This window comes from Varanus komodoensis, unplaced genomic scaffold, assembly GCF_004798865.1.
Source record: "Varanus komodoensis strain SLA01 unplaced genomic scaffold, ASM479886v1 scaffold9, whole genome shotgun sequence".
NCBI classification, from domain to species: domain Eukaryota; kingdom Metazoa; phylum Chordata; class Lepidosauria; order Squamata; family Varanidae; genus Varanus; species Varanus komodoensis.
In genome coordinates, this window is record NW_025336598.1 from 13,686,904 (window position 1) to 13,698,986 (window position 12,083).

Below are 12,083 nucleotides of genomic sequence, written 5' to 3' on the forward strand. Positions count from 1 at the left end.
TCCTATGCGGATATCCCCCGTCCTGCTTTGGGGAGAACACAGAGGCAAAATAGTCATTTAGCATCTGTGCCTGTTCCCTCATATCAGTCACTGGATCTCCTTCCTCCTTTAGTGGTCCCACCACTTGTCTCCCCTTCCTCTTCCTATTTACATGCTGAAAGAAGCCCTTTTTGTTGCTCTTGATATTCTTGGCAAGTCTCAGCTCGTAATCAGCTTTAGCCTTGCGAAGAATCCTTCTGGAACGGGCCTCCTCCCCCTGGTATACCCTTTTGTCTATTTCCCCCAGTACCCATTTCCTACGGAGGTTCCTCTTTCATCTAATCCCTCTAACCACCTCCTTTCGTATCCATGGCGGCACTCTCCTTCGCCTCCCCACCTTACTGACTAGAGGTATCGTCAAGGATTGCGTCTCCAAAACCTCCCTTTTGAGTGCCATCCACCCCTCCTCAACTCACTTACCTTCCAGTAACCTATCCCAGGAGACTTTCCCCAGTCTGGCCTTCAGTTGGCCAAAGTTGGCCCTCTTGAAGTCCCAGGTTCTAGTGCTCGACCTGCTGCACGTCCCTAGTCCCCTGATCTCAAAGCAAAGGATGGAGTGATCACTCGCATCCAGAACTCCTCTAATCTGTACTTCATCTATCAGCTCCTCCCTATTGGTCAAGACCAAGTCAAGGATGTTTCCACCCCTCGTTGCCTCTCGGACCCTCTTTGTGAAAAACCCTCCCTCTATAGCTTCTAGAAAGTGACGTGACCTGGCTGTCACCGCCGAGTGAGTCTCCCAAGTAATAGCCAGGAGATTGAAATCTCCCTTAATTACTGTGTCTCTCCCCCAAGATATCCTTAGAATCTGGCCTGTCAAGTTATCATCCAGGCTCTCAAGTTGACCTGGTGGGCGATAAGATACCCCCACTGTCAGGTCTCTTTCCCTGTCAAAACCCCTAAGTTTCACCCAGACTGCCTCTACCGAATCCCTGTCTGTGCTGCATTCTATCTCACTGCAAAAAGGTCTTGGCCTGGCGTCGAAAAGCAAGTAACGACGGCGCCAGGCAGACCTCTCTGGGGAGCGCATTCCATAGATGGGGCGCCACCGCAGAGAAGGCCCTCCTCTGGGTACTCACCCTCCTAATATCTTTCATGGAGGGTTTAACAACCATACCATATTGGTTCTCAGCCAGTTGAACTCTTTCCAATTGCACTGTTCAGAACTGGTTTCCACTAGGTGCAGGGGTCTCCTGCAGAGAGGCTCACCAAACAGCAGAAGCTCACCAAGCTTCTTCCCCCCTTGGTATGTGATGAAGCAATAAACACCCCTTGCTGACAAATGTTGAGGGTGGCAAAGTTCATCCCCCATCAGAGTCCTTGATGTGGAGAGACCTTGCACCACTAATTTCCAACAGGATTAAAGTATCCCTGATGAAATATAGGGGTTGGTCAAGTCCAACAAGGATCCTTGGCGCAACAAGTTCACACCCTCCCACACAGCACCTACTTGTGATGGTGCCTAGGATATTTTCTCAAACTTGTCCACAGTTTGAGTATTTAGTGCTAGGCAATAGCAACTGGGGTGACACTGCTAGATATGAGCCATTCTTTGTCATACAAAGAAGGGAAATGATTTACCAAATACCTCAATTCAGAAAATCTCCCAAGCCACATTCTGGTGGGTTAGACATGAGTTGGGGGTTAACTCGTGTCCCAAATGTAAGACTTCCTTCTCAATTTCATAATTAATCTGGATTTGCAAACTACAATTAGTGTTTACTCTCCAAACCAGAATCAGAAATGTATTTTAAAACATGATTAATGATTTTAGTTTGGAAGCCCTAACTTCAGCATGCTCATTTAACAATGGTTTGGGCTAGAGAGGAAACAGAGGAGTACAGAACAGGGAAGGGAGCCCTTGGCTTGTTCTGAACTTCCAAAAAACATCCTGGAGAACCCTCGGAATTGAGATGTTGGATAATGGAAAAGTGTCACGTTTGTTTGAAAAGTTAGCTAGTTAGATCTACCAAGTTAGGACAAAATGCAACCCTCTATACTGGTGTGTGCCCTTTCAGAATTCTTAATGCTTGATCTCTCTCCATTTCATAATTTAATTAAGGCAACACTGTGTCATCTGCTGATTAGCTAGTAGGAACCTTAATAGCTATTAGATTTTGAGTGACTTCACAAGTAACACATTCCCATAGACCCTCTTCCTTTGGATAAAAAAGACAACCATTGTTCTTTTGTTCACCTGGAAACCTCCATTTCAAGATCACCACCCTCTTTTGGACTTTTGTTTTCAAAACTTTAAAATTCCAGAATTTTTAGGTTTTTCCTAATGTCCAGCTGGCAGGTATTCTGCCTGAACAATATTTTAGTAGCGGCAGGTCCTCCTTCTTGCCACTTTAACCCCTGAATTCTAGATGATTACAGAAAAGTTCTGCTGGAATAAATGGACCCTAGACTCTGGTTTCGTGTGCTCTTCTTCTACATTCCATCCCATGACCTCTGCCCAGTTAAACCTTCTCACTTTTCTGCCTACATTATGAATGTAGGATGCTAAGGATTCCTGTTCCCTCCTACCTTTGTTTTAAACAGAGCATAAGCAAACCCTGGCAATCCTACTTGGAAGCGGGGCGGGGATGTCCCCCAACACTTTTTACAGGTTCTTGGTGTTGTGGGGAAGTCTTGTGTTTCTGTGTCATTGGAAAAGTGAGGGCAGCCTAGGACAACATTAGCTCCCTGCCAAAACAATTGAGGACTGCGCTGCAAGGGTGCATTCCACACACCCCTTGATTTATTTATTTTATTAAAGATAGGCAGCAGAGACTGGCACATACACTGTCCATAAATACAAAACTCCAATTCCAAATGCCAATTTGGTAGCCCACTGCTATGTTTTTAAAGCTGGGGAAGTGGAGAGCATCCTTGGCTTTTGGGGAAAGTGTTCATGCAGTTCTGAGCTACCCTCACTTTCTCTATGGAAAACATAGAGCAATATGGATAACACAGGGGCAATATTTTAAAGGTCAAGCCACAGCCAGCACTAAATAGTTGCAGAAACCCAGGTGACACCTTGGTGCTTCTTCAGGGTCCCCTGAAACACTGCAGGAGGACAAGTGGGAGTAGAGGAAAAAAGAGGGAAAAGGAAGCACACATCACCTCTTCTGTCAAGCACACAGGAAATTTAACCACAGTGCATGGTTAAAATTCCCAAGGGGTTTAACATGCTGTGAGAGCTGGTAGTGTCCAGGATTAGATGTCATGCAGCAGTTCCTAAATTCATCCATATCTTTAGCCTGAATATAAAGGTTGAATATTGAAAAAGGCTTCCATTTTACTGGGGCAATTAACCCAAGATATGCTGCTGTTACATGTGAAAAGCAAATATATTTTACTTTTAAAACAATGATTCTACTTTTAAAGTGTTTTAAACCTCTAAATACTTGTTGTGAATAACCACTTTTACTGAATTAAAAAACACTGTATCATTTAATGTAGGTAGCTATTGCTTATGTTAATAATGTAATATTTCTATGCATTTTTTCAAATGCATTTTGAAATGGTTTCATTAAATAGCTTCTAAACATTAAGTAGCTTTCACCTTTTAATTTTAAGAAAATGAATATTAACAGTGGCTGTTTTCCCATATACACTTTCAAAATAATAGCTTTCCCTTCCTGCCTACTAACTTCTATCTATTAATTTACGATCATAACCAGAGTATTTCTGCTACAGCACCATAAGTAAAGACAGGTATGTTAGATTACTGCCTGCACTGCCTTAAAATCTGCTAACTTGTTTAAACAAACAGAATGAGAAAGACTGACATTTAAGGAAGGTGAAATGGCTCTCCTCTCTACATCAAATGGTCACTCTTTATCCATAGCTATTATTAGTAACAAATCTGCTTAGAACTCATTAATTCCTGTACAGCAATGACCTCATAGTCTGATGAAACCAGAATGCTGGTTAAGGTTTTGGATTGTTCCTTTTTGTAAGTGAAAAACAGATTCACCTTAAACATTTACATTCAAATATGAAATTTATAAACTGAGACTATGGTGTCACTTAATAGCCTGGGCCCTTTTTCTTCTAGATACAGATTACTGTTCTTCTTTTGCAAATGGTCACTCAACACCAAAGGTTACTGGATTTGTGTTGACATGAGATGAAACAAGGATAGGGAAGCATGGGGGATAGGGAATCAAAGTTGAAGTTGTGTGTGTTGGGGTGCCTATGGCGGGTGCAGTGGCCTGAAAGAACACATGGTCTGAAAGACAAATTCTTCCCCACACCAGCAGCCTTTTAAACCAATGAGGCAGATTTACAGGTATTTGCGTGGTGACTACCCTTTCCCATTCATCCACCCCACCTAAGTATTGTGTAAAGCATATCTTTAAAATGTTCATCTAACAGTCTAACATGTGTAAGTGAAACCCATCTGATCCATGTGCAATCCTGAGAAAGACACTGGACATTTGATAGCAGCCCCAAATTTATTGCTTTATATTGTGTGAAACAATGCTGAAGAGATGGCTGCAACATACAAATACTGTGCAAACGGAGGGGGCTGTGATGTTTGCTGTATTTAATCATTTGGGCCATTGAGTCTCACCCTGCAGTCAGCCTGGTGCATTAGAAACCCTGTGTGGCACTTTCGTCAGAGGCAGCTGCAGTTCTAAGATTTGAACAAGAGCCATTTCTTCAAAGAGCCCATAAAGTTCAATCATCCAGTACTAAACAATTTTCAAAGCTGGTTTTCAGAAGTTTGCCTTATCACAGAGACATCAAGTGCCAGGTCTTGGGACCAACAGAACAAATAATTCACAGGACTGCAACTGATAGAAAGTGGCAGCCTGGCCTTACCCATGCTTATTCAGTAAGCATAACTATCCCAGTTAAGTGAACTTTCTCCTGAGTAATCTTATACACACTTATTAGAGAGTTAATCCCACTGAACTCATAGACACATACTTCTGATTTAGCACAGATAAATATTATGACCTTAGGAAATCCCACTCTTTCAAGTTACAAATATCTATGGGCAAAGAAAACCAATAAAGATGTACAGTTCCTGCCTTCTGTTCTAAATCCTTCTCTTAAATATAGCCTTTTTCTGTATTCTGAAATAATTTTCATTTGAGTAATTTTCCACTTAGTAATGAAATAGAAGTCTTTGAACCTACATGTGCTGCTTTTCAAAGTAATGGTACTATGGTCATAAACTGGACTGTCTTTATATATGCATATAAATTAATATATTTTCATACATATAATCCAGATTTATATAGGCAATGTATAATTATATTTATATATGTAATTTATAATTAATTATAATATATACACACATATAATTTAAATCTTTAAAAGGGCTGAGGAGGCCCTTTAAAACATTGCAGGAGGCAAGGAGGAGTGGGGGAGCCAAAGAGGAAAAGTACTTGGCTTCTCCCCTTCCACAACCAGATGCAGATCCCAACAATTGATCCTGCCTATGTTTCTGCCCTCACCCTCAACTTGTGTAACAAATACACAGCCTAAGCAGGTATCAGTACCAGTTTTGCACAATTTCAAGGTTAAAGATCTTTAGAGTCATTTGAAGAATATTTTATACAAACAAAGCCTAAGGCTACAAGACGTATGAGGAACAAAGACTCCACTTAGGAAAAATATAAATAGGTTTTGTTTGTTTTCTAAATCAAGATTATTTCTGATCGCTGCTACAGAAGTGGCAGTTTTACCTCTGCTTGCCAATCACCTCCCCCCTAAATTGTTAATCTAAAGTAATTAACATAAGTGCAAAACTGAAACAAAGCCAGGTTGGAATTTGAGGTTTCATTAAGGCAATCTTCAAAACATCCACTTCTTTTTGGAACCAATAGTTTGGTAAACCATTTTGTGGCTCATTAGGTGACAGGCAGCATACTTAACCTCACTCTCCACAGAAATGGGACAAAAAATAAATACCCATTGTGACTCACAAAAGAGATAGAATCTCTGGACAGGCATGTTTGTTCTGGAAAAAAACGTGGACGTAGAACCTATTTCCATAGGTTTTCCTGAGAGATCACTGCTTGTGGTTACTCCTACAATTTGCGCCTGGAACCTCCAGTCTATTCTAAGTGGCATGTTATTTGACTGTGGCAGAATCCAAAGACCTCAGATTGTACCACTTCAGGCTGCAAGTAAGGGATACCCTTTTTTGAATGCTTCTCGTCTTTTTAAAGCACACTGACAATAGTTGTGAAAGCTGTTGCTTTACTTGCAGCTTTTTAAAAGTAATGGGTATATTAAAATAAAGCTTTCTGCTTAGCCTACACTCACATAAAATCTTCTTTCCCACCTCATCCAACGATCACAGGAAAATGCTTTATGCCAGCCACTGGTCCATCTAGCTCAACAGTGTCTAGCAGTCTACCAGTGGCATGCTGGCACTCCATACAGAATAACAGCCACACAGTTTTATCACTGCTGACACCTGTTTGTGCCAGACTTCCCTCTCATTTCTCTAGGAGAGGGGACAGGCAGAAAAAGGTGAGAGACACTGTAGTGGCTGTGCAGGGAATAAGGCAGGGATTCAGAGAGTACTACTTCTAGGCATACCTTGAGGATCCTTGGTCAAAATTAATATGACAAGTTGGGAAGTGACCAATAGAAGGCAACACTACTTTCTCAAGTGTTGATGGCCCAAAGTCTGTTTAAAGATCTTATTCTCTGATCTACACATCCTTTCTGAAACCTCTATTAATTATGATTAAGCTAAACATTGATTAAGCCTACCAAAAGATCACAAAAAAGTAGACATTTTCAAGATCTCCAGATCTCTTATGACAAGAAAAGGTTACAAAAAGTGAAATATCTTGATAACAAAGTCTTTGTGTCTTCATGGTGATTGCAACATCAAGTCATGTTCCCTCCTCCTGTCACCTCCACAACCTGCTTTCTGTAACATCTTGTCTGAAAAAGAGCTGTCAAGATGCCTTAAGCTTGCACATGTTGTTGTGATCTTCTGATTGGCTTAATACAGGTTTTACAGGAATACAAATTTTGCAATTTTGTTTATGATCTATGATTGCACAGTTACCTTTGCTTTGGGGACATATTTTCCTATCATCCTGGAATCCTACGTAAGTCAGTTGTAGATGTAATGAGAGTAGGGCTCATGATGTTTCACCAGTGGCTGTACAGATGGAAACAGTTTTGGGATAAACCAACAAATGGAAACTAAGCAGCTGGTTGAAAAACTCTAGTACTGGAGTTGCAGTGTTTTCCAAAGCTTATTTGTTCAAAACTATGGTTTCCTCTGGCATCATTGTATGATAGTTGCAGCAGAAAATGTTACTTTTTTCCTCTAGGTACAATCGTACCTTTTTATTTAAACGACATTTTAATTGTTAGCTTATTTATTGACTTTATATCTTTGGTCAGGGCATTCCAATTATATTGTTTTTATGTGATTATATGTATTTATTTATTGTTGTAAGTCGCCCCGAGGCTTCAGCGAATGGGGCAGCATAGAAGTTTACTAAATAAATAAATAAATAAATAAATAAATAAATTGTTGCCTTTTTAAAAGTCACTGGAAAGGCAAAATTCAACAGGTCAAGATCCTATCATGCTGATGTTAAAGATACACAGGAACCTAACCAGGAAAGAAAGACTGACATCCCTACATAAGGGAAATTATACCTGCTGGGCAAGTATAATGTAAGTTGATGTAATTCCCATCAACCCTAGCCAGTACAGACAATGGTGAGGGATGGTGGAAGTTGTGGTTCAACAACATCTGGAGGGACACATATTTTTCATTCCTGGTTCAGATATTTGGCAAAGGACAGAGGGCCAAAATAGATGTGAGGTTCACACACATATTAACCATGACCATGGCAATTGCCTCTTCAGCTGCCACATCCATCAAGAGGGAAGCCTCCACTAGCACTATTAGTGGTTTTCTTTCCTCTAAAGATAGCAAGTTACCAGTGGGGATTTTCTTCAAGGTCACAGTAGGTAGGGAAATGATTAAATGCTCATCCTTCACCTTCTGTGAGGATGGTCCCACTGCTGCTCACAGCCACCCACTACCAATATTCACATTTATTAAAATCTGCACATTAATTGCATCCCTACAATGAATATCAAACCTGATTTATATCAGTATTGCCTCAAAGAGCATAGCTTGGTGAGAGTCTGATCTAGAAATGGTTATCCATGCCTTTGTTATATCATGGTTAGAGTACTGCAATGCAGCCAGCATGGGTATACCACTGATGAAGAGCATCTAGAAGCTTTGTTGGTTTTATTTATTTAGTGTATGGCTTGTCACACATATACTTGTGATATATATTAACATTTGAACTAGGTCTTTATCCGACAGTGTCCTACAACTATTTCTCTGTTTAAACAAACATAAGATTCCACCCTAAACGGCTTCCTAAGAGGCGTTAAAATGGTAAAATAACTAAGTTGGTTTCAGAAAAGAATTAGACTAGCAAGAGGTGCCAGGAATAATGGTTGAAGACCACCACCAACCTGCACATATTCACTTAGGTGTCTATAACAAACATTCAGATGAACATATGGAGGGCTTCCATTTATTTGCTAAGTTCAAGCTGGGTGAACAGGACTCCAGAAAAACCAGATCAAATTCTATGTTCCAGCTACCTCACAAGAAAAGTATTGGGAATCCATGCCAATGAGATTTATTAATGAAGAAGTAAACTTTTAAAGTCAGTAAATGTTTGAGCCAGGAGAATGCACCAATGGGACACAAGATTATAGTCCCAAATGTTTAACAAGGTGCACAGCCAACAGATGCCCACTATGTAGTTTCTCCCCACTACCTATGTGCAAATCTACAACTGATTTCAGAGAGGAAGCTCTGAATGCAAAAGCAGCAAAGTCCAATTAAGTCTTGGGGCACTTCCCAAGACCAAGGGGGCATGAGGTTTCAACGGGACAGAGCGTGCCCACTGGGATCAGATGCCCCAATCGGGATTGCCACCCACATGTCCTTGTCAGGAACTTTCCCAGAACACACCGATGACGTACTTCAATGTAAACATGTACAGGAGCGGGCTATGAGGCTTCTCGCATCCCACAAGGCCGATGTCTCCATGCCAGACGCCACGCCAACTATCACACCCGACTGGCTGCTCCCGGAAACGTCAGCAGCATCCCGGGCAAGGCAGGAGAGGGAGGGGACCCGGATGCCAGCAGCGCAGAGGCCGGCTGGAGGAAGCAATTGCCGCTCCGCCGCCCAAGGCCACCCACCCGCCTACATGCCTTCGGACAGGCAGCATGGACTTGCAGGCCATCTTGCAGGGCCCCAGGCGACCTCGCTCGCCCGCGCCTGGCGGGATACAGGCGGACGCTTCTGATGTGGGCAAGGCTGCGGGGAGGGTGGCTGCCGCGTCCCGTTCCTTGGAGGGGATGGCGGGAAAAGGCGGCTCCGCCCCCAGCCCGGGGCCTTTTCCTCTCACCTCGCTCACCAGTCCCTGCCAGTCGCTCTCGGTGCGGTTGGGGTTCATGGCGGCGGCGGCGGGGGCCGCGGCTGCTGCCCTGAGCGGCCTTGGCTCCTTGCAGGCAGCCGAGTTTCCCAGCGCTGCTGTGGCTGCGGCCGCCGCCGCTGCCGCCGCTCCTCCTCCTCCAGCTGCTTTTGCGCGACGTGGGCTTCGGAGGAGAGCAGCCTGCCGCCGAGGTGGCGCGGAGGCGGGGCCCGAGCCGAGCCCGTCACCTGCCGCTGCTCCTGGGCCGCGCAGGGCGCCTCCCGAATGCCGCCTCCCGCTCTTGGTATGCAGCGCTGCGGGCCTCCTGGCCAGGCTGCGGCGTGGGCCCGGAGCCGCCTTCGCCAGCCCAGCGCCTCCAGATGGCGAGCGCAGGGTTGCTGGACGCTGCCTTGGCGCGTCCCCCGTTTTGGAACATAAAAACATGGCGAAGGGCCCCTCAGGTCACGCAAAAATGCCTTTTCCCCAGGGATGGCCATAAAAGTAGTCTGCCTTTAAGTGGCGATATTTTTTAATTGCCGTTTTGTTTTGTTTTTTAATTGCCATAAATATTTTTAATGTCACAGTTTTGTTACAAGGATGTATAAAGCAAGAGCAAATCTAGCAACAGAGCAGCATATAAAAGGAAAAGATGTAAAATACACATGTAAAAAACCATTGAAAATAAAGCAAAGTTCATTAGAATATTAATAAAGTAGCAATATCAATGTGTCAACAAAGTAGGCAGCTGCATATTCTCATAAATGAATTAGAACTGGCTGAACAGGGCATTCTTCACCAGGTGGCTCAAGCTGTGGAAGAGAAGCTGTAGAAGCAAGAACTTCCACAGAATAGGCTTTGCTACCAAGATGTCTCTTCAGGTGTCGGTGGATCATGAAATGGCCTTCTCTAACAATTCATGAAGGTAGATTAATATGATCAGAAAACAATGCAAGAATGCTTCCAGTTTATTACCAATCCAGCTATTCCATCTTCTGTGGAAAGAAAAAAGAAAAGATGATGAGAAAACATCAGAAGGTTACGAATAAGCCCCACAGAGAACCCCAATACAAGCTAGTGTAGTGAATAAAAATTGAAATAGATAAAAGGAAGGCAACTTCGGGCTAAAGTAACATGAACCCACACTCAGGTTTGTTGCTCAACTGTGAGTTAGGATGTTGTTTGAACCAAGTTGCACTAACAAGCCATGGCTTGTCAACTACAACCATGAAGGGAACCCATGGTTTGGTGCTGTGAACCAAGGGATACTTATGGATTTTTGCTTGTGATAAATCACAGTTCAACAACCCATGGTTCAAAATCAATTCACACTCTTTCTTCGGACTTCATGTGGCAGGGCTTATCTGGGGACACCTATTTGGTAGTGATATTTTTTCCTTTTTGTGGTGGCAGCAATGCTGATGGCTTTTTGCCAACCTATTCAGGCAACGGGCCAGCAAGATAGGAATCTTGCCAGCGCTGTAAAATTCTGGCTTGCTGACAAGCCTAATTGTCCCCAGACTTTGGTAGTCTACATCTCCAAGTCTACACATAGACTGTAAAACAACGTCTAGAAAGGAAAGTACTTTAAAATTTCTATTTAAATTCAGATTTTACAGCAGAGAGATAAAATTTATAATTGCACTGATCCTTTTAAGAATAAAATCTAAAACAAAAATCTTCTGTTCACTAGGAGCTTTATTCTAAATTATTTAATCTAGGATACAGAACTATAAACTTGTAACAATATATTGTATAACCAATGTTTAGTATGTACCAATAACATTTTTCAAGCTCCCAGAATGAGTCTTGCCCATTATGCATAAGATCTTGTTCATATCCTTGCACATCCAGAAGACCTCTCAGCTTTTTATTCCATATTATTTTATTATGAAGTTTAAAAATACTTAACAGAAATGATAGGGCATGTCAGAATATTCAAGTAAATATACTGAAATCAGAATATTACTTCAGGAAAGATACAAAGACCAGGGATCACACATCCTACGAAAGAATGAGCATGGTTCATCATACTGCACAGAAGTGCAGCACACAAGTCAGAGTAGCTATGCACAGCCTTAAATCTTATCTACTCAACTAGTCCTACCCAGTCTTCCAGGTTCCTTGAAAGTTGTCACTTCTTCTGCCTTCCCCAGGTTAGCTAGAGCAAGAATAAGAGTTGTAGGCCATGCACAATAAGGTAAGATCATAATCCAAAGCTCCAAATGACCTCTTTCCCAGCAATTTCATGTTAAAAAGTATGGAAAATAAGATGGAACCTTATGGCATCTCACATGACAAAGACCATTGGTGGAATTGCTGTCCCCAAGCACTACCTTATGAGACCAACCTTCAAGAAAAGAGCAGAACCACTGCAAAAACAATCTTGCTTTTGGTGCCAAGTTAAGACTTTTTAAATTTAGTATCTGTTTTTAGATTGGATTGTTGGTTTGCTTCTGGTTTATTGTTTTATTGGTTGGTGTTATTGGTTATATTGGTTTATTTCCTCCCATTCTTATTTATATGGTTGTATTTATATTGTATTTTAATTCTGTTATGTTTTATAGTTTGCTTGTTATTGTTATTTATTTGATTGTGTTATGAGCCATCCAGAGA

The 12,083-nt window shown here is 42.2% G+C and overlaps 1 protein-coding gene across 2 annotated transcripts in view; it reads right to left on the reverse strand.

The window, feature by feature from the left end:
• The window catches only part of CCDC149 (coiled-coil domain containing 149), a 70,896-nt gene extending 61,270 nt beyond the window's left edge, over nt 1-9,626 (reverse strand). Inside the window, exon 1 of one of the 2 annotated variants that reach the window (XM_044418148.1) lies at nt 9,465-9,626. In XM_044418148.1, coding sequence (XP_044274083.1) covers nt 9,465-9,512 — 48 coding nt within the window. In that variant the 5' untranslated portion in view covers nt 9,513-9,626. Of the gene's footprint in view, nt 1-9,033; nt 9,148-9,464 lie in introns of those variants that run through there. The other variant, XM_044418149.1, reaches the window with a different exon arrangement.
• Between the last annotated feature and the right edge of the window lie 2,457 nt (nt 9,627-12,083).